The following is a 23,715-nucleotide window of genomic DNA, read 5'->3' as shown; positions in this document are numbered from 1 at the left end:
AAACTACCAACAGAATGGGGGTGGAGGGGTCCGGTGGACAAAATAAACACGCAAGAATAGCCAGCACTCTTCTGAAAAATAAGCATAATAAGGGGAGGCTACCAAATAATAGAACATATTATAAAACCAGAGGAATTAGAACAGTGTAACACTGGCATATAGTCAGGAAAAGCAATGGAATAGCACAGAGAATTCAGGAAAGAGACCAATATGTAGCACAACAATTTAGGATGAAATAAAGTAGTACGTCATGTCAAAAGGGAAAACATGGATTGTAGTCGCCTGGAAACAAATTAAAGTTGGATCCCTACCTCACTCCTTACACCAAATAAATTCCAATTTGATCGAAGATTTAACAATAAAAAATGAAAGCATATACGTGCCATAAAAAAAGTAGAATTTTTAAATGATGTCAGTGAGAATGTATTTTTAAAAGCAGAACAAAAATCCAAATAGAAAAATCTCTACATGGCCAACAAAACAACAAAAGACCAATCCCAAAGCAAAAATAAGTGATAAACAAAGTCAATTAAAATGAGAGAGAGAAAAAAAAAATTATTTGGATAAATGCACTGTATAGTCAAAGAACTAATTCCTACTATACGTAAAAAACTTACACAAATCAGTAAGACCAACTGTCCAAAAGGAAAATGAGTTAAATAGTTGACCAAGCAACTCAAAGAGAAAAAACTACCAATTCCTTTTAAATATATAAAAACATGTTTATCAGGGGTGCCTGGGTGGCTCAGTTAGTTGAGCACAGAGCCTCCAGGCTCTGTGCTGAAGCATCTGACTCTTGATTTCGACTCAGGTCATGATCTCACAATTCATGAGTTCGAGCCCTGCATCAGGCTCCACACTGACAGTGAGAAGCCTGCTTGGGATTCTCTCTCCCTCTCTTTCTGACCCTCCACCACTTGCACACGTGTGCATGCCTGCTTTCTCAAAATAAAAAATGTTTACCATGCTGATAAAAAGATAAGCACATTAAAACTACAATGTCATTTTCTCTTAACTCCTCATCTTGGAAAGATAAAAAAAAAAAAAAAAAAAAAAAAGTAACACCATCCTTGTGAGGTAATGCATCACTTGCAAGAGTATAAAGTGTCCTCTATAGAGCTTGTAGCAATTATGCAATAATTGAAAGTACACATAATCTCTGCCTATATTCCACTTCTAGGAAACTATCCTAAAGAAACATACATGTGAGCAAATACGATAAGGATATTCACCAATTGCAACAGCAGAAAATGAAAAAAAACAGAAAATGAAAAAATCAGAAGACGGATTAAATTATGAAACATTCATATGGCGAAATCCTGAGCAGTCTTTAAAACAAATGCAGCATAACAAAAACCAAAATCTCAAATGTGGCATCATTACCAACTGTCAACGATATGGAACACATTAAGCGGTGTGTATATGTATGTGTATGTATATATATATATATATATATATATATATACACATACACACACATATATATATATATATACATACACATATATATACACACACATACACACAGAACAGTATATATAACATACTATCTTTTGTGTTAAAAAATTTAAGAGAGATTATAAAACAGCAAAGAGAAATTATATGCAGAGACTACCTCTGGAAAGTATATCTACAATGATATAAATTCTTTTCTCTATCAAAGTGGTTTTTTTCCTATATCCTGAACTCATTAAATGGTCAAGGTCTAAAACATAAATTAATTCTTCTTTACAGTCAAAAATGGTAGGAAAAGCATAAGACTTTAAGTTTCAAAACTGCTGTAGCCTGTTTCAATCTAGAATGATTCTTACTTTCATCACATCAACAACCTCCTGCTTCACCCGACTCAATTCGTTCTGTAGAATGGTGCGGTCCTCCTCCCTCGCTTTTTCAATAGCTTTTATTTGTTCATCCATTTCCGTCTTCATTTTTCTCCGTGCTTCTTCTGTTTTTTGGGCTGTACTCAAGGCTTTTTCAAGTTCCTCAAAAGCTATAAGGAAAACAGCAGAAAACAAGTATCTCAAGAAATACTATCATTGAGCTAAAGTGTTTCATGTCCAATTTATGGGAACTATGAGCAGCAGTAGCAAGACAGGTTAAAATACTCATTTTTGTTTTAAGCCAAGAGATATTTCTGAGCCGTTCCACAAAGCCGCAAGAAGTGTCCAGTTACTGAAGTCAGCTTGTCACTGAATTCTGGATTCAGATCTTAAGACTACTTACATGAACTTAAACTCAGGAGTTTGCTAAAAAATTAAATTGCTAATGGTTCCCCACACTTTCTGCCTACAAGTGTCCTTACGGATAGCAAATGAAAAGAAATGAAGACTTACTCCTCCTTCTGTATGATGTAATTTCAACTGCTTTCTTGTTTGCTATGGAGTTCTTACCTATTGTCCATAATTAGGTAATATTCTTATATACTCACAAGGACATTTTTAAGAATGGAAAAATTATTCTTTGACTGATCCTATTTTTACAAACCTCTTAACCATATAATAAAAGAGCAGAGTTTTTTGGGTTTTGTTTCACCATTTACCAGCTGAATCACATATTTAAACAATGTATAATGACATGAAACGTACCCTTTGTATAAGCTTGAAACTAGGGCCACTGACTAGAAAGAAACCTTTACTGATTCAACTGTATATAGAAAGGCACTGCTAGGGGCACCTGGGTGGCTCAGTGGGGTTAAGCTTCCAACTCTTGATTTCGGCTCAGGTCATGATCTCACGGTTCATGAGGCTGAGCCCTGCGTCAGGCTCTGTGCTGACAGCATGGAGCCTGCTTGGGATTCTTTCTCTCCCCCTCTCTCTGCTCCTCCCTCACTTATGCGCTCCTCCTCTCGCTCTCAAAATAAATAAACTTAAACAACCCCCCCCCCCCCCCCCCCGGCTCTACCAGCAGGGTGTCCTTGTGTGAGAGAAGAATTCAGGCCCTGCAAAAACAATCATCTAGGATACAGCAGTATTATCTTTAAGGAGGCCAATAGCTCACCCGGCTTCCAACAAAACCAGATAGGGTGGGTACAACAACTGGGTAACTCGGCACTGAAAATGTGTGTGTGTGCTTGTGTGTAGATGTATCTGTGCACAAGTATGTGTGTGCATGTGTGCACTGTGTGTGTTTCTCTTTCCCTCTACCGGCATAGTGATATGCTATCAAAATAGCAGTGGGAACTACTATTATCATCCTAGATTATTTTCTTTAGTCCTCACAGAAGACACCAGGCTCCCTTTACCACAGAGATGGACTATAAATAAAACACAAATTTTCAGGATGGGTTTTTAATGCTATCAAGAAACCTATGTCCAGAGGAGAGGCAGTTCATTAATATTTATAGTATTTTTACCCTCAGTGGTATAAGAAATGTGCAACTTTAACCTATGGTATCTCAAAAACAAAAAGCCCATTTACTAACCACAACTTGGCTTCACCTTAACAGACAGTGGTTTGGGCACAGGAATTTCATACCTGAAGACAAAATAGCTGTTCTACAGCATTTTCTTAATGGTAAGTTGCATTAGTACAAAAAAAAAAAAGGCATGAGAAAGGCTGTACTCTAGTAACAACTGGGAAACACAATTTACTTCACTCAACATTTAAAAAAATAACTTCTCTAGCAACCATATATCTTGATATTTTTTTTAAAAAACCTGTTCAGGGGTGCCTGGGTGGCTCAGTCAGTTAAGCGTCCAGTTCTTGACCTCGGCTCAAGTCATGATCTCACCATTTGTGAGTTCAAGTCAGGCTCTGCATTGACAGTGCAGAACCTACTTGGAATTCTCTCTCTGTCCCTACCCCACTCACGCCCACTCTCTTTTTTCTCAAAATAAATAAATAAACTTAAAAATTTTTTTAATTAAAAAAATGTTTTAAACCTGTCCAATTTGTTCATTTTATATGCTCAATGTAAAAAACTGATGCTTTAAATTTCAAAAGGTTATTAATTAGCTGACATCCTTTTTTAAAGATTCCTGCTCATGGGGGTGCCTGGGTGGCTCCGTCGGTTGAGCGTCTGACTTCGGCTCAGGTCATGATCTCACGGTCCGTGAGTTCAAGCCCCATGTCGGGCTCTGTGCTGACAGCTCAGAGCCTGGAGCCTGCTTCAGATTCTGTGTCTCCCTCTCTCTCTGCCCCTCCCCTGCTCTTGCTCAGTCTCATTCTCTCTCTCTTTCTCAAAAATAAATAAAAACATTTAAAAAAAAATTTTTAAAGATTCCTGCTCTAACTTTACCGGTATTTGCCTGCAAACACCAAGATTCTCAGATATAAATATGTTGGAAAACAAAATATTCAAAGGAAAATGTTGTTTTTGTTTTCTTTAGATGTTCTTTTACTACAGTAAATGTTAGCATCAAGCATCAAGAAATATCTCTTGTTACTAACACGAAATTCGCTTCCTAATTTCTTAAGAACCAGTTTCCTAAAGTCAAGTGATCAATTATGGGAAAGAAATTCTATAATAAAGTGCTTACTGCTCAGTTTGTGCTGATGGTTTAAATCTGGGAAAGAAAAAAAACGGAAAAAGAATTTTTTTAATGCTTGGATGTCACCAGCATCGTTTCATTAGTACTATTATTCAGCATGTCAAATAGTATCCTGGCATTTCTAAGCACTTTACAGAAATCTCTGAAATCAGGCTCTGGAAAACCTGAAGGTAGTTTTGATATTCATCCAACAAATCAAGTTTTAAATGAAAAACTTGTCCTGATTAAGCAAAATAAAACTGTATATAGGCAATACCAAGTGAATTTTCCTCATTTTCATTCTTAAAATTCCAGAATCCAGCACAGTACAAAAATAGATGTAGTGCTCTCACCTTTGGAAACAACAAAAAATGTATGTCACAGAGTTCCTATTCAGAAATAATTTTCCAGTAATTCAGTTTTCTAACCACACTCAGTAAAATTTAGAATATTCTCTTCTATTACATTCTAATTTTAGTGTTTCATCCACTGAAATCATTTTCCTAAGTCACTCAATGATTAAAATAGGATAGATCTCGGGACGCCTGGGTGGCTCAGTCGGTTGAGCGTCCGACTTCGGCTCAGGTCACGATCTCACGGTCCGTGGGTTCGAGCCCCGTGTCGGGCTCTGGGCTGACGGCTCAGAGCCTGGAGCCTGCTTCCGATTCTGTGTCTCCCTCTCTCTCTGCCCCTCCCCCACTTACGCTCTGTCTCTCTCTGTCTCAAAAATAAATAAACATTAAAAAAAATTTTTTTAATAAAGAAATAAATGATAGGACAGATCCGGTTCCAGAGTTCTTTTCATCTCCCACTTTCTGCTACCATGTCAGAGAACCACATAATTTTATACCTAGAAAGAAATCTTCGAAAATTTTTAATTCAACATTCTTATTCAAATGCAAAAACTAAGGCATCCAACTTTCCCCTCAGATGATAAATCAACTTGAATATATAAAGCTTGGTGCCAGAACTTTCAAATTTTATTTAAGGAATAATCCTCACCTTGCATTATTTTTAAAAACTCTAAGACTGCTGACACTGATCCAGCTCAGTTGGACAATAATGCATCTTACTAAACCAGAATTTCTGAATCGGTCAATTACCGATGGCTTCTAACTCTCAACAAAACACAGTTATGTTATACTTCTGAGAGACACACAAAAACTCAACCGTGTTCCACCTCCACTCTGCTCTATGGAAATGTTAGTAAGTATCCAGAAAAAGGGGGGGGGGGGGTTGTCATACTGCAAATCCATCCGGATTCTACCCCGTACCACCAATGAAGCCGCTTCCTGGCAGGAAGTGTGCCTCCAACAAGGAGTCCCATCATCTCAACGTTGAAGGACACTATACTGAGAGTTTGCTTACTAACCAGAAATGTCTCACCTTCTGATCTTATTACCATCGGATGCAGAAAAGTGGTGTCCACAGCTGGTAACACTCTAAAGATGAATTTCCCACTCTTCCCAAAATGAAACTATGCTAGGATTTTAACGTGAGTACTGAAGAAGTATGTTCTGAACGTCTACATAATTTACCTTCTAGTCGCCAACAAAGGATAAGTGAGCGGGGAGAAAGAAAGCGTGCATCAGCCACCGCCGACAAGTCCTCCGCCAACATGCAAGAGTGCGCAGGAAAACCACGGTCACAGCACACGACAACGGGAAGGCGAAGCACAGGCTGCTGCCACATGTTGCAAGAACACACGGTGTTCTTCCAAAGCAAAATTCAATGTATCTCAGGCACTTTGTATTCAATTTAAAAAAAAAACCAAAACTTTGAAAATGTTTCTAGGCAAAAATTTAATAAACCTTAAGAAGGGTCCTCTGTCAAAAGTAAAATGCCAGGGGAGGCCATAACTTTATCACCAGGTTCCTCGCCTTCCACTTCCGACGAGTTTCACTGACATCCACGGGGATTCCAAGAACAGACAAATGCTCGCCGGCAGTTAAATTTAAGTGAGAAAGGCTGGTCACCTACAGCTAACCAATCATCCAACCATTCACTCATCGAACATTTACTGGCTAGTAGCTAGTAGGCACTGGGTGTCAAAAAGACCCTTTTTGACGAAAAGGCGGCTGAAGGAGTAAAGGGACTGGGGAACAAACCTTGGGCGAAGCGAGGAGGAATGTAACATTTGGCACTTCACCACCTCTGCCTGTCCTCATCCTCAAACTCCTGACCAGTCGCAATAACAATTGCCAGAACGCCGAGATCGAGCTAGTGCTCCTGTTCGTGGTTCTATCCCAGAGGACGCTCTACCGAAGGGTAAGAAGGCCCATCTCTACTCCCTCTGCAGGGAGTAAGCACAGATGCACAGGTGGGCAAAGGCCGCCAAGCTGCAGATTAACTATTGACCCTAAGAAGCTGATTGATACCATCAAGAGCGAATAAGTAAGCCAGCGCCTGCGTCTCTCTCCCAGCAAAAGAACTGCTGAAATTCAGGCTACTGAACAAAAAACAAAAACAGAAACAGAAACCAAAAAAAACCAGGCAATACTACAAAATGAATGAAATGCAAGTTAACAGAAAGCAATAAAGAGAATTTTGCCAGAATTCCAACCCACCGTCAAGGCTCTTTTGCGAACAAAAGCAAAAGTGTAGAGGAGCAGTTTTCAAGGTGTGGTACAAAGATCCAAGGGTCCCGAGACCCTTCCAGAGGTCGTCTGTTTTCCAAATACATATCTGCATAGCTGTATAACGGCAGATTTTCCTCATATATTTCAACCAAAATAACATATCACAACAGATTGAATATAGAAATAGGCAGGAAAATCCGCTTATTGTAAGCCAAACAATGAGATAAGAAAAAATGTAAAACAAGACCACTCTTCACACTAAATTTTGTTTTAAAAAATAGTAGTAAGTTTTATAAAAGCATTTAGGCCAATATGTAACAGGTTTATAATTGGTATTTTTAAATGAACTAAGGAATGTTTTCATTTCCTAGTCTGAATTTCTAATACAGCAAATATCGTTACACGTGACCCACATAAACAAAAGCTCTTTGGCATCCTCAGTAAGTTTTAACAGTGTAAAGAGGTTCCCGAGATGAAGAAAGTTTGAAAACCACTTGTCTAGAGCTTATGTAGAAGAGAATAATACTACCACCCAGTGGTATGAACCAGACAGTACAACACACATACAACCTGGGGCCTTCAGAAATGTCAGATCACCTTTGCAATGGAAATTTACTCTTTAAGCCACTTTCCAAAATACATAACAAGGTTCGCTCTACAGACGGACCGTGCCCTGACTTTGAAAAATTTTTTTAATTTTACAGATCCATCCAAATGTTCATGCAATCCTTACATCAACCATGCAACTTATCTATACCTTGAAAACACCAGGCTAATCTTGAAAAATGTAACTAAAGGCAAGTAAAATTAATTAAATAAAAAATATGATTGACGGTCAGGGGTACTGTAACAGCACTGTGTGAGAACATATGGGGAGCTACACTTGTGAGCACAGCATAACATATAGTTTTGTCCAATCATTAGGTCATACATCTGAAACTGATGTAATATTGTGCGTCAACCACACTCAGATAGAAAAGAAGGAATGAAACTATGATTCTGTAGCAAAGAAATGTGTTCCCGATGCTTTCCAGTAACCATGACATTGCCAGGGACGTACATGCAAGATGACAAGACTACGGAAATATGAGGATGCACAGCTACTGCTGTAGAAATACATCAAGTACCATGAATATACGGCTATTAAATAAACCACCTATAATGAATGAAAATCTAATTCCATTTAAAATAATAAATTTTTCCGTCAGGTATACATTTAGTGCCAAAATAGGTACACATTACTTATCGAACATGACAGATTTAAACTCTACTTTGATTCATACTTTTTTGCCTGAGAAACATGGAATTTTCTTGATAAAGCTTTTTCTAAGTACCCATGATAAGAAAAAAAAATCAGCCCTTACCCCAGTCCTGTTCATACAAGGCTTGGGAAAGGCACCATGATTCACTTATTGGCATGTGTGGATGCACAAAAATAAGATGTTTTGTGAGACTTAAGACTCCAAGAAAACTGTGTTACATAAATTATCAGCAACTAACAAAGCACTTAAATACACATGTGATTTTCGTTTATTACATAAATATGAATAAATCTTACATATTATTGAACTACATGAACTCTATTAAGAGGGTCCTTCGAATGTCAAATAAATATATTCCACTGAATATCTGACATTAGGCCTATACCACACAAATGAATAAAAAACTTATTTCCTGCACAAACACAACATGGCAATAAAAAAGCAAAGAATGTTATGAGTTCATCTAAGTATTTAAATGCAGCCAATCATATAAAACACATGACTTAGGCAAAGACAGGGTAAATGAAAGGGAAACAAGGTTTACAAAAGATATTCTGGAAAGCACTCTGGAAACTTTCCTAATCCAAACAGAGTATTTTATTCATTTTACGTAACTATAGGCAAGAACATTTTAAGGGGGAGGGGGAGGGGGAGGGGGAGGGGGAGGGGGCCAGTTAACACTGTGGTGTGGATATTTTGTAGGGGCTATATTTAAATACATAAAGGTAACTTACAAAAAAGACTAGAAGTCTATGGGTAAGAATTTATCCTGAGAAAAAATTCAAAGATGGAATAAGCTGTATCACAGAGTTGTTACAGTATTATTCATAACAGCAAAAATATAAAATAACTTAGATGTTGATCAAGAGAGAAATGGTTAAGTAAATGACGTACATGCATTCTGACACAGCCATTAAAATATGTTAGTATTTTAGCAACATGTAAGAGTACTCCTAATATAATGCTAAATGGAAAAAAGGGAGCATATAAAATTATATGTATAATATGATTACAATAATATAAAAATAAGAATTGGAGAAAAGACTAAATGGAAGGGTATTGAAACAACAGCGACGTGCTTACATTTTCTCTATTTCCCAATGTTTTTGTAACACACTGTATTAATAACTAGCCAGCTACCTCCCCCCCCACCCGCCCACACTTAAGACATACACATGCACACATACAGAACAGCCAAAACCTAGTGTGAACTTAAGCAGCAGTAACATTCTGCACGGGGGTTGCGCTGAATCGATAATATTCTAGACAATTAGTGATAATACCTAGCATCTAAAATACGGCATTATGCAACTAAAGCTCAACCACCAGACTTCTCTAAGTTGAAAACCTGGTTACTTGAAGATACAGCCATCTGTTCTTAAGTTACAGCTAGAAAGGAACACTATCAACAATTGTAGCAAAACGCCTCTAACAAATAGATTTGGCTTTGGTTTTCTTTATCCACTAAAATAAATAATTTTAACAAAACAAGAGTGCTATAGTACCATACGTCAAAAACCACGCCCAGCTTCCTCTCCCCTAGGGAGGACAGTAAGTAACACAGGTTGATACAGCATGTACTGCAAAGGAGACAGATCACCACATTCACATAGTTTCAGCCTTTTAGGATAGAACTGTTCTTTTTAAAATCAAAGCCATGCCGATTTCCTTGTCCTCTAACATATGGGAGGCATCACAGCTCATTTAGAAAAACTATTAGAACTAGTGCAATAGACTGTTTTCCAAGAAAAGTAGTGGGAAATGCACTTGACCTGGTTTTTAACTCCAAAATACGTGAGCCAAAAAAATAAACTATTGTTTACTGATGGCCACATGCCAAGAATTACTAAATAGAGTTAAATTTTTTACGGTTAAAAATGCATTAGGAGAGTTTATATTCTCTTATAATTGTTTTATGTAGACAAATTTACTTCTAAAAATCTTTAACAGCTACAAGCTTTAACGATGTTAATTAATGCTGTTAATGCTTCTTTCCCATGGCCAGCTTTTATGTGTTTAGCCTTTGAATTTTAAATTCAAGAAAGAGAAAGACAAATATTTCACGGAGGAAGAGACTTCTCCAAGTGCCAGATAATGTTCACAGACCATATGGAACCTCTACTTCCTTTACAAACACCTTTTCCTACTCTCAGCACTAAGTTGGAATTCTTCTGGCATAGGCATTTTCTATTTGAACTAAACACTGTTTTACATTTCAACAGTTCTGTTCAGACTCAAGATCAGTGCAAAACCAGTTTTCATTATAGATTGAAAAGGCAGTATCTCCAATGCAGAATGAGTCTGTTACAACTTTCTGTCACGGTCCAATAATTGGGACTACAAATATAATTTCTAAAATATCTATAAAAACACTTACAACAAAGTGATCCAAAGACTTTCCAAAGTTAATGTCTCTATTAAATAACTTTAAATCGTAATTCCCTCTTTAAGCACTTACTAAGTTTTGATATTTTTACAGTAACGGAAACAGAAAAGTTTCTCAACCTGTAAGCTATGAAATATTTACACAAAATACAGTTTTATGAAAATGCCATTTAAAGACAAAATACAACCATGTTCTGAAGAAGCAAGAAAAGGAAGGCTATGCTAACTGATGAACTGACTGGAATAGGAGCCTGTGAAATGCTAGCCCTACATGTGAATTAACTACATATTTTGTCTACCTTTCTGTCACTCACCTCTTTCAACTTGATACTGGGTCATGGGTTTCTACCTCCTCCCAAGATACACTCCAATTTTAAAAAAAAATTTAACCCCCTAAACAGTATTATTTTCTCTCGACTGGTTACATTAGTCAACAAAAGCAGTCCTGAAAATGGTAAGGCTTGCTATGAGAAACTGAGACCGTACACTAGGTTTTTTATTCACTGAAAGCAAACCTGTTTAACAATGTCTCACAACCCTCAAACTGCTTCCGGTAATTTTTCAGAGATTATATTCTGACAGTTGCTGTCAATTAATGCTCTCTGAAGGGATATTTTCTTGGGTTTACTGGGAACAAATTCATTAACTATATTCCCCAGATACTTACCAATAAAACACTTCAAAGAGATATTTATGAGCACATCTGGTGTCAACCAAATAGCTCTCTCATCCAATTCCTTTCCCTCCTTAAATTTTATAATCTGGTTTCTGAAATCATTTTTGAAACTGCATCCTGGAAGTCAAATCCTCACCAAAGTTGCAGACCTTTCTTAAAATCTTCAACCCGCCTCTCTCGCACTTCTGCAAACGGTTTTTGTATTCCCCCGAAAGCACAACTATCCACGATTCCTGTGGCTTCCTGTGTAACTTTTTCCCTCTCGTTCGTCTCTCTCTGCCAGACTCTAGATCTCTACGCTTCAGAGCACAGACTCTGGACTCAAAACGAGTGGATTCAAAACCTTCTACACACTCACTCTCTCGGGCCTGAATGTAGGCAAACTACTTAACTTCCGCGATCGTGGCTTTTCCTATTTGTAATAACAGTACCTATTTCAAAGAAACTGAGGGGATTGCACGCATGCGCACACCCGAGAAAATGCAAGCAAAGCATTTACAAGAGCCTTGCCTAAGAAAGACTAAATGTTGGCCGACAGTCGTAGCAGCAGCCGCGGCTGTGCTAACACACAGCAACCCAGTGCTCGTACCGCAGCAAAACTCAACCCCTCGGAGGGATCAGCCGCTCTCTCCCACAGACTTCACACAGGCTTCAACCTGAGGCCACGGACTCCTGAAAAATGCCCTGGTGTCTTTTTCCAAATTCCTGTAGGTCACTTTCATTTGGAAGGCTCATGGCTGAGAAAACTCAAAGCATCCGAGCAAACCCCTCCTTCTCCTCTATTCCTCAAATTCCCCGGTTAGATTTCCTATTCTGACTTCTCACTTTTCATTCAGTCTCCCCAGCTTCAAACCTTGGAGTCACCTTAGATTTCTGCTGTTTTTCTGCCCCTGAAAGTTGATCACACACCAAATGTGGCAGGTTCTACTCTTCCTCTCTTTTCCAGACCCATCCCAGCCAAGGTGGCCCAAGTTCTCAGTCCTTCACGCCCAGATACCTGCCTTTGCTTTTTTAAGTCTGACTTCCCACTTCATTTCTTTTCAATATAAAGCACTAGCTTCCATCACAGTATGCTTTCCTACGACTGGTCTCTTGTTGCCTTGTACACCAAAGTCTAAGCTGAGCTAGTCACCTTTCAACATTTTAACAGTCCGTTCTTTCACAATCCAACTTCGTTTCCCACTCGAGCAAGAACTGTTTGCCGCCGATTCACACACCCGCTCGACTCACCGTGCCTGCCGCTGACCTTGTAGTAACTGAAATGTGTGCTGCCCCCACCTCTCCGCCTAGGCCCCTTCTATTCATTCCTGGAGGCCCAACTCAACAGTCACACCCTCACGAACCCGAAGTGCTCATTCACTCTGCTCTCTCCTCTCTTTCTTCACGTTACTCAGTATCGCACCTTGTGGAATACTATGCTGTTCTCTACACTTTCACGGCCTCCATTTGTTGTGACAAAACTAACTCTGCTATGTGTAAAGGCTTATCTTAGACTTTTTTCTATACTCTATCTTAAGCTCTTTGTTTACCCTAGAGCATCTGTAGGGCAGCAATTGTTTGCTGTGTACTGCTGTGCCTACTTGGGGAGTTCCAAAATTGTCAACCTGAAGTTTGATACTCCGAGGCAGTAGTCAGCAAACGTTTCTATAAAAGGGCCAAACGATAACCGTTTTAGGCTTGGCGGGCCACGCGTGGTGTCTGTCACATATTCTTCTTTTTTCTAACTATAGAAAAATGTAAAAAGCATTCTAAGCTTGAGAGTCCTACAAATGGGCCATCCGTGGGCTGGAGTCCACCCACAGGCTGCAGTCCACCAGCCCCTCCCTCCTCTAAGGAACAGTTCGGTATCTTATACAGAATCTCTGTATCAATATCAAAAGTTAACTAGTTTCTCTCAATGTTGTTTGGTCGATCACTTTACATGACTTTTGAGTTCTAACGTAAAACAAATAACCCCTGAGTTCTTACCAGCTCTTTCGGACTTTTCTTTCTGTTCCCGTAACTCCTCTCCCTGGGTAGTCATCTGTTTGATGCGACTACGAAGTTGAGCAATTTCTTCTTCTTTCATTTCCAGGGTTTCGTGCATCTGACGTTTCGTCTCTGCTATTACCATTCCCTAAACAGAAGTGCAGACACTGAAGTGTTTACATAACAAAGCTGCATCATCAATAGCACATATCAAACTCACTTAAAAGGCAGAAAACCTAGTATTTCGTACCAAGTAGAGCATAAGAATTATTTTAGTATTTCACAAACTGAAGTGTGTGCTCTGTGCTCTATACTACACTATATACTATAACAACTCTGGTTACCTGGCAGATCAGGGTATTTGTTAATATGAAAAATTATTTTAATAGTAAGTTCAAAATTATGAGTGTTAAAAACACATTTTAGTTAAATGATTTATAATCTTCCTATAAGTGTTTGCTCCAATGTTCCCTATCTCAGTAACTAGTTTATAATGAACACAACACAGTCTTTTGTACTTGGCTCAGGGCTACCATGAACTAAGGTTATCGATCTGTGCTGGAACATGGGGAGAGCCTCAGAGGCCACTGAAGGCGGAAGGTTACTGCTGCCACAATGATGGGCCAAGACTGTGGTAGTCTGCCTGCTTTTTCTCTTTTCTCTTGTGCCAGTCTCTGGTGCCACCCCAACTCCTCCGATTTGCTAACTGCTACTGTCCTCCCACTCTCTGGATGATCTACACATGAAATGAAAGTCACTAAGGGGAAAAGGGATATTATGTATTATACATTATATATTATACACTGAATCAGTCATTTGCGACTAACAAAAAACAGGGTGGCTCAACTTATCTCCTGAAAAATAAGACCTGGGGACAGCTATTTCATGATCTTAAGATTATGACTTTACTTGTGGGGTCTGTCAAACCTCGGTTTACGCTGTGACTCTTCCGGATGGCTGATATTAATGGACAGATACAAACCAAGTAAATGGGGCTTATACAAAATCTCAAAACAAGATCGTCAACCTTCAGTTTCTTCAAAAACCAAATCACAATGGAGAAAAAGAGACACGGGGTGGGAGGGATGGGCAATGGAACCTACTGATTAAAAGAAGTCTTAAGAGTCACATGTCAACCAACTGCAATGAAAGAAACTTACTTAGATCTTGACTCACAGAGAAGGGGGAAAACGTATGAGACAAAAGGCAAAATCTGAAACTAGATAGGTGGTGGTATTAAGGAATTATTACGTTTTTAGATGGTGAACATGAAAATGTAGTTATATTTTTATAGAAATAAAAAGAGTCTTTTGTTTTAAAAATACATGAAAATACTTAGGGAAGAAATTATGAGACTTCTTGGATTTGCTCTACAACAAAGTAAATTCTGGGTTGAGGATAATAAGGGCTAGACATGTGCAGGCAAAACAAGATGAGCCCAGAGATGTCAACTGTTGAAGCTGGGTGGTGGGTTCGCTTTTTTTAAGGTGGGCCTTCATGAAGTGGATAGAGTTGGATCTAGCAAAATGACATCGGAGAATGAAAAGATTGCTAACACGTTTCAAAAGTAAACAGCTCTGACATGTTCTTAATTGCCTGGTCACCTTAAATACTACAGCTATAATGTAGCATATTAAAGAAAACGGTGGACAACGGGAACCAACTGGGAGCTGCTTTAGAGAAAGAAACCAAGAACTTGGGGCTGAAAGACCTGGGTGGAAAGGATTCACCCATGAATTTTCAGTTGTCTTTGCTGCCATGGCCACAGCTGCTACTCCCTCTGTAAACTGCCAATCTCACCTGTACATCCTAAAATCTGTTGGCACAAACTTCCGTTTATACTAATACACACACTACCACTTCTTTACTTAAGGCAATTTATCTGAGAGATTAATCTGTTTCCGTTATATTTGAAGACAATACTTAACATCATTCACTTTTAGTAATGTCTCACCTATAAAAAAAATTCAACGTTTCTCTGAAAAGTACTTAGGTGCTATAACTAGATTTATTTTGCAATAGTTACGCTAATCTATAAATCAAAACGCTTACTGGAATCAAAAAATGACAGAGAATCGGCTTCACGTGATATACAACTAATGCTAACAGTTATTTAAATTTCAAAATTACAACAAAAAGATGTTTCAGGGAAGCAGCTGTAATAACTTTGGAAAGCATATGCCTGAATGCTTCTACCTGCTTCCAAAGTGAATTCTGGGGCCCCCTGAAAACTTTTAGTATCATAAGGTTTATTGGTTTACCTTATCTTGTTCAAGCTGTTCAATTAAGTTCTTTGCATCACGCAACTGAGTGATAAGTTTAGTCTTCTCAGCCATATGAAGCTCCTAAAAAAATTTTAAAAATTCATTTCCATCTCTAAGAAAGCTTCTCCTCACATGAGAACTCTACACATTTTATCTAATTTGGATACTTCTCAGTCCAGGAAGAGCAACGGCGCACAGGACGTCTGAAAAGGACGGTCAATGCTACAAATCCCAGGGCAACTGGGAGTCCTCTCCATACTGTGCACGGAAGAAGGGAAGGGCTTTGCAGGAGACGGGGATGCAGGCCACGCTGGGGCCGGTGGATCTAGCTTTACAGGGTTACATTAAGCCAAACTCATTTGAGCTTTTACCTTCATCTTTTCTAGTTCTTGAAGCCTTTCATCTAGCTGTTCTTGCAGAGCTTCCTTCTCACTGGTTAGCAGCGCGCATTGTTCCTTATGCGACTGAATTGTTGCCTTACAACGCTGCAGGAGATTCTCTTGCCGCTTAACTCTCTGCTGAAGTACTTGCAGTGTTTTAGCAGAAGCTCCATCTACGGTGATCAATAAAGCAGCACGGGCAGGGGCAGTCAGTAAGGAACAGAAGGGCTCTCTGGGAACAGTTCCTCTGTTAGTACACAGGGGTGCACTCTCACCCTACGCTCTGCTGTCCTCCGGGCCGGACGGAGAAGAGAGGCCTACCCTTCCCAGCCTCTGCTCAGGCACTATTTGTATGGCCTGTATCTGAAGAAGCAGGGCAGTGCATTCACCTGACCTATGGCACAACCCCACCCCAAAGGGCACAAAACACCCAGTAGTTAACTAACTCACCAGAGTCCACCCTCCTCGAAAGACAGTTGGATGACCATCTTTTGTTATTCAAAAGTGCCCTCTGTGTCCTGGCTCCCATCCAAAGAGGATTAATAAGAAATTTTTCTAATGTATTCTCATCTGTTCCTGAGAGGAGTTCTGGTAAGTACAGCTTTCTACATTCTCCATACGTTTATGAGTAAAGTTTTCATATTCATAGGGGAATTTCAGGACCCTTTACAGGCTGGTTGCTCACACAGATGGCTATTCAGCACCTAACTCTGGCCCTGCCTGGACTAACGATGTGTCATAAGCATCTTTGAGAGAAAGACCTACTAAATAAAAAGTGGGGATCTTGCTGACTATGTACCTTAAAGCCTCAAAGAGTATGGAGGGCAACAATTGGATTGTGAGACAAAATTTACTATTCTTTCTTTTCTTTTTTTTAATGTTTATTTATTTTTGGGAAAGAGAGAGAAAGACACAGAATGAGCGGGGAAGGGGCAGAGAGAAGAGGAGACACGGGCAGGCCCCAGGCTATGAGCCGTCAGCACAGAGCCTGACACGGGGCTCAAACTCAAGGACTGTGAGATCATGACCTGAGCTGAAGTTGGACGCTTAACTGCCTGAGCCACCCAGTGCCCCTATGCCTTCTTTCCTAATTAGAAAGCAAATACAGATATCTTTGAATGCAGAAATATTTAAGCAGTGTTACTTAAAAAATGAGGGGCGCCTGGGTGGCGCAGTCGGTTAAGCGTCCGACTTCAGCCAGGTCACGATCTCGCGGTCCGGGAGTTCAAGCCCCGTGTCGGGCTCTGGGCTGATGGCTGTGTCTCCCTCTCTCTCTGCCCCTCCCCCGTTCATGCTCTATCTCTCTCTGTCCCAAAAATAAATAAACGTTGAAAAAAAAAAATTTAAAAAAAAATGAAATCGACAGTGCCAAGAACAAATTCACTTATCTTAAACAGGATGGATCTGTTTTTACGAAATCTAGCTACCACTATCAATAAAACAGTGTAACATCATGAATTTCAGCGTATGTGCTGCTGAAGTGAGCGCCAGAGTGAATTTTAATTACAACGAAAACGTGGTGCTACTCACAGGCTTTCAAGTCTTAAAACAATGACTTAGCTCCGTTCTCCTGAATAACCACAACAAAGAAAGAACCAAAGTAACAAACACTCGTGCATCTTTCTAGAAATCGTAGGAGGACACTTTTCTACCTCAGTCCACATCATGCCCCGGAAACTCTCAACATCCTCCTCTAGCTTCTAAACTAACTTTTTGACAAGATGAAGCTTACCTACTGGCTCTATATCACTATCTGTGTTCTCTTTAGTGGCACCTTCGGCCTGTGGTTCCATCTGAGGACATGGTTTCGGTAAATCAACATTCATGGGGCCATTTCGTAACCGCTGTTTCAGCAGAGAAACCTAAAAAAGAATGTGCATTAGAAAATAAGATGATAAACTACGGCGGTTTCTTTATTTTTTTTTTTAAGTTTATTTATTTTTGAGACAGAGAGAGACAGAGCATGAATGGGGGAGGGTCAGAGAGAGAGGGAGACACAGAATCGGAAGCAGGCTCCAGGCTCTGAGCCATCAGCCCAGAGCCCGACGCGGGGCTCGAACTCACAGACCTGAGATCGTGACCTGAGCCGAAGTCGGACGCTCAACTGACTGAGCCACCCAGGCGCCCCTACGGCGGTTTCTTTAAAAGAGAGAAGCGACAGAGTAAAGGATATTCTTTTTCACTATGATGGGGGGGGGGGGGGGAATCAAAATAAAATGTTTACTCTTAAATGCCGTTGATTTTTTTATTTGCTATTTTCAATGATATGATAGTTAGCCAAATGACACAATAAATTTAAAAATTATACTGAAAAAAAAAAAAACTAAGGAAAAGCAAGAGTTCTAAAAATAGGCCAGGGGCGCCTGGGTGGCTCAGTCGGTTAAGCATCCAACTTCAGCTCAGGTCATGAGTTCGAGACCCACATGGGGTCAGTGCTGTCCATGCAGAGCCCACTTTGGATTCTGTGTCTCCCTCTCTCTGTGCCCTCCCTCGCTCACTCTCAAAAATTGAAAAAATTGAAAAAAAAAAAAAAAAAAACAGGCCATATTGGGGCACCTGGTGGCTGAGCTCAGGTCATGATCTCATGGTCCTGGGATCGACCCCATGTCAGGCTCTATGCTGAGCATGGAGCCTGCTTGGGATTCTCTCCCCCATTGCCCCTCTCTGGCTCACGCATGTGCCCCCCCCCCCATACACACACACACACACACTCTCTCTCTCTCTCTCTCAAAAAAAAAAAAAAAGGCCACTTTGTAACATCTAGAGCCTCAAAACTCCCTTCATTTTTCTCTATCCAAACACCACACACTTTTTCTTGTAATCTTTTACCTGAGTCTGGAGAACACTGATGTGCTGATCTTTTTCCTCTAAAGATGCATCAAACTCCTCTTGCAGACGTTTTTTCGCTTGTTGATCCATCTGCAGCTCCTAGAACACAATGAGCTTTAAAGTAGTTTTCGGTAAAAAACAAAAAAATACAAACCTGAGGTTTTCAAAGCTCAAAAACATAATCAATCCAGATTTGCGCTTCTCTGAAGGTAAGGTATCAGCAACAATAATTGGAGAAGAATCAGCGCATAAAACGTTAGCATTTCGCCCAGCAGATAATTTTGTTTCTTCAAAACCACGAAGGTCCAAGAAGAAGGTGTATTTGTAGGGCTGCAATGACTGCTCTATGATGTTAATAGTGTGGAGAGGACAAATAATTATTCAAGCTAAAAAATCATTATCCGACTTTAAGACATCTTACTCCTTGTGCTCTCTTGATGCACGTGACCTAAAACTACATTGTTTTCTACCAAACAGAGAGCCGATACAACCTTCCGCCTCCCAATACCCAGAAGCAAGAGACAGCCAAAGTCAGAAGCTTCCTCATCTGTGAAACGAAAAGGCTGAACTAGCCAATCACCAAACTGAAAAATTTCAAGTTCCTGAAATTACTTAAAATGCTCCTTTCTTTGGGTCATTAGGGAGCCTTCCCAACGAAATCCAATGATCTTTACCTGTTTATTATAGCAGTCACCAATAATTCCCTTCTCAGATGAGGCACCTGCTCTCTGGGGCTTTAGGCTCCTGTCTACACTCCTGTCTCTTATTTTGCCCCACCCGCTTCACAGATTCTATTGGCATCTATCCCCCTTCAGTCCTGTGCCTTCGGTGCTTCTGACACTTATTCCGTTAGAATGCTAGAGATTACAGTCTGGAACGTATGAAATATCCCATCAAAACCCATCTATTTTTCTAGGATTCCTCCTTTTCTAGTTCCCCGAGCTCAAAATGTTCACCGTCACATTGTACCTACCTTTGCCAATCCCTGCGTATGATCAGATTCTTTTACTGCTTCTACAATATTTGGGTGCTCTCGTTTTCCACACCCATAACTACAGTCCAGATCTTTATCATTTCAATGACTAATTTCCTTCAGTAGCCTTCTAGAGAGAATTCTCACCTCAAGTCTTCCTCTGGTTTAATCCATCCCTTGCACACACATTTGCTAGAAAATTTTCCCCAGACATTATTTTCAAGGACCTACCAAGCAACGCCCTCCTTCTGCGATGTTTCAAATTTCCTAGCTCTCAGAACACTGAAGCACTAACTGTTCTCTATTCTCCCCCACACCTACACTGCCCCAAGATCCCCCTGGCACTGCTCCTCTCGCTGAAACTCCTGGCTTGACTCCTCCCACAGAACGAGTCTCCAAATGCCAGTCTTTGAGTCAGGACAGGTCCACAATGAAGTCTTGACGGATCCGTGGTGAAATAACAAACACAAAGCCGGTGTAGACAGTTTTTCCTTCATTTAAACAACTGTCCTTTACTCTGAGAATATGTCTTTCCTACTCTTTTTTGTTATTAAAAAAAAAAAAACACCTTTCAGGGCACCTGGCTGGCTCAGTTGGAAGAGCAGGCAACAGTCGATCCCAGGGTTGTGACATGGGTATAGAAATTACTTAAAAATTAAAAAAAAAAAAAATCTTTCAAAAAATAATGACAATAAAAGAATCTGGTTCCTTATTCAATGTCCTACTTGAAAAAATAAAAGTTTGCAGCTCCCTGACAATTCTCCTTTCCCCTATATCTGGAAGGAACTAGAAGGTAATTTTTCAGTCCATGAAAGCCAAACAGTCTGGAAAGCACTGCCGTCCATGACTCCGCACAGGCCAATTCTTTATGATCCTTTACTCTCCTTAAAATTCATTTCTTCCAAATAATTTTCTACATCCTACCATACTAGACTCTGTTATATGCCATCTCTAACAGCCAACAAAAATTCCTCAGTTTTTTTTTGAGAGAGAGCACGTGCACGCACACACACACACACACACGCGCACACACACGTGCATGGGGGAGGGGAAAAGGGGGAGAGGGAGAAAGAATCTTAAGCAGGTTTCATGGTCAGTGCAGAATCTGACACAGGGCTCGATCCCATGACCATGAGATCATGACCTGAGCTGAAATCAAGAGTCAGATGTTTAACCAACCTAGCCACCTAGGTATCCCCAAATTCCTCAATATATATGATGATTTTCAGGTTTTTAATGTTTTAACCTCTCCGTGTAGACAAGAAATCCTTGGATACAACAGCAGCATCTTTTAACCATACACTCCACTCCCTCCACTTGTCACTTTACCCTATCCTACTAAGTACTCCATAAACAATACAGACTACAGTTAAGTTAAAAAGGAACTTAAGAACTGTCTACTTATATCCTGACGACAGCCCACAGGCTGGCTAGCCAATTGTCCAATATTTCCTTGATAGGGATCTCACTACCTCTAGAACTGGACCCTACTATCTGGGGTCATTTCTTACTTTAAAAATTTCTTCTGGAGCACCTGGGTGGCTCAGTTGGTTAAGTGTCTGACTTCGGCTCAGGTCATGATCTCATGGCTGGTGAATTCGAGCCCCACATCAGGCTGTGTCCTGCCAGCTCAGAGTCTCCATCTCTCTCTCTGCCCCTCCCCCATTCATGCTCTGTCTCTCTTCGCTCTCTCAAAAATTAAATAAAACATTAAAAAAAATTTCTTTTGGGGGCGCCTGGGTGGCGCAGTCGGTTAAGCGTCCGACTTCAGCCAGGTCACGATCTCGCGGTCCGTGAGTTCGAGCCCCGCGTCAGGCTCTGGGCTGATGGCTCAGAGCCTGGAGCCTGCTTCGGATTCTGTGTCTCCCTCTCTCTCTCTGCCCCTCCCCCACTCGTGCTCTGCCTCTCTCACTCTCTCAAAAGTAAGTAAACATTAAAAAAAATTTTTTTAATTTATTTTTGATTAAACGTTCAGGGTATATCTAATACTATTTGAACTTTTTAGCCAAATAATAATAAATGGCTCTATAATACTACTAAATATAACAAACTAATTCAATAATGTTCCTATTTTTGGCCATTCAGACTGTTTACAAATTTTGGCAAATCTTGAAATTAACATTTTTATGCATATGATTTGAAAGGTCTTTCTGATTATACCCTTAGAGAGAAATCCTGATGAGTAGAATGTATCAAATACATTAACTATTTCACTATTTTTTACCTTTGCCCTATGCTACCCATTATGTTCAGATGTGATTTCAAGCTGCAAAAAATGAACCCTCCTCCCTAAAGTTAGCTTTGAGAACAGCAATTGCTTATAATAAATTGCATCCAGGTGAGCCTAGAAAAAGTACACGCCATGCATGGACAGAAGGACAGAGAAAGGAGGAAATATCTAGGATAGTGTCTTCATTTACTCCCCATTTACCTGGCCTTAAAAGGGAATCAGAACCCTATCTACTTGGATGAGCTCATGATATTCATAGTTCTATTAACTTTCTCATAATATGATATTCCTATTTAATATCTGTGGATGTTATAAGACTCAAGATCAGGCAAAGAAAATTACATGCTATCTGTTGGAAATGGTTTTGCTTACCTTTTTACTTATCTGATTCATTAACAAATGCCTAATATGCTAGAAATCAGCATAAGAATAAAATATACATACATATATGTATATGTATATACAGGACTGCTGTTTTGTTTTGTCATCCATCCAAAAAATATTAGGAGAGATCTTCATGGATTCTACTCACGTGTATATGCATGAGGAAGAAATAAAATACTAAGCAAGCAATGTTTTCTGAATATCTTTTTTTATTACAGTTATTTGTTAGCTGCTTGTTTATCAAGAGAAACTATGCCATAACCGAGTATTCATGTTCCATAATTGAGGAACACAGATCAGTGACAAAATTCCATGGGACTCAACCCAAAGAAATTCTTTACATTCCAAAATCCTTTTAGCCCCTGAAAGATACCAGCCTTCCTCATCTCTTCAAAATCTTTCATGGAATCTTAATTTCCACAGAAATCTGCATATGCCTTCTTTCTTGGTTCAGCCACAGCAAACTTACAGAAAGCTGCAACCCCCCAGGGATACAGTGAATATGCCAACAATAAGAAACCGCAGACGCTTAGCCAGAAGGCCTTGCATCTGAGGTTTCATCAAAGCACTGGAAGTCATGGTAGTCCTCGATGCTAGCCTCAAACCCGACATCCTTCCTGATACCCTGAATATCTTCGTATAACAAAATAAAGAAAATTATACTCTTGCCTGGTCTGAATCAATAAAGTACTAATGAACCTGCGTGTAACTTCTCTTCAGACTTTAATTCCAAAGAAACGAAATACTTTATGACTTACAGCACTTTGAATGTTTAATTAAATACTAATCATGATTTTATGGATTATACTATTTAGCTGAAGGAAATTTTTTGTTCTTTGTGAACAAAATTTAAAATATCCAGACCCTCACTTATCCATTTAGTATCTACATATAAATTACGGAATAAATCTCTCTTCATGTAACTGGAACCAGAGTTACAGTTCAGAAATAGATCTTAGCTACTAAAAAAATAGTGTAGAACTGTACCAAACAATAATTTATTCTATGGCCTCTAGACTCCTTGTTCCTCCTCTCTTCCCTTGGCCCAGCTGTCCCCTGGCCATTCCATTGGTTACAGTCTTGACTAAAGACAGTGTGGTAGACAGAATATGGCCCCACAGATCCCAAGTCCTAATTCCTGAACCTGGAATATATCAGGAGAAGGTGCAGATGTGAATAAGTCAAGAGCCCCGAAATAGGAGATTATCCTGAATTATCTGGGTGGGCCCAATCTAATTTCATGGGTTCTTAAAACCAGAACCTTTCCCAATTGAGTTCAAAGAGAAGGGGAGAAGTGATTATGGTCGAATGGGCAG

General features: G+C 39.7%; 1 protein-coding gene across 4 annotated transcripts in view; it reads right to left on the bottom strand.

The window, feature by feature from the left end:
* GOLGA4 (golgin A4) overlaps positions 1-23,715 on the bottom strand; it is a 126,739-nt gene that overhangs the window by 55,431 nt on the left and 47,593 nt on the right. For 3 of the 4 annotated variants that reach the window (XM_047875107.1, XM_047875110.1, XM_047875109.1), the window contains 6 exons: positions 18,813-18,911; positions 17,716-17,845; positions 15,975-16,156; positions 15,601-15,684; positions 13,340-13,487; positions 1,812-1,990 (listed from right to left, as the gene is read on the bottom strand). In XM_047875107.1, coding sequence (XP_047731063.1) covers positions 1,812-1,990; positions 13,340-13,487; positions 15,601-15,684; positions 15,975-16,156; positions 17,716-17,845; positions 18,813-18,911 — 822 coding nt within the window. The remainder of the gene's footprint in view (positions 1-1,811; positions 1,991-13,339; positions 13,488-15,600; positions 15,685-15,974; positions 16,157-17,715; positions 17,846-18,812; positions 18,912-23,715) is intronic. The other variant, XM_047875111.1, reaches the window with a different exon arrangement.

Source organism: Prionailurus viverrinus, chromosome C2, assembly GCF_022837055.1.
Source record: "Prionailurus viverrinus isolate Anna chromosome C2, UM_Priviv_1.0, whole genome shotgun sequence".
Classification (NCBI taxonomy): Eukaryota; Metazoa; Chordata; class Mammalia; order Carnivora; family Felidae; genus Prionailurus; species Prionailurus viverrinus.
The sequence above is the reverse complement of the archived record's forward strand: the minus strand, read 5'-3'. Positions and strand labels throughout refer to the sequence as shown.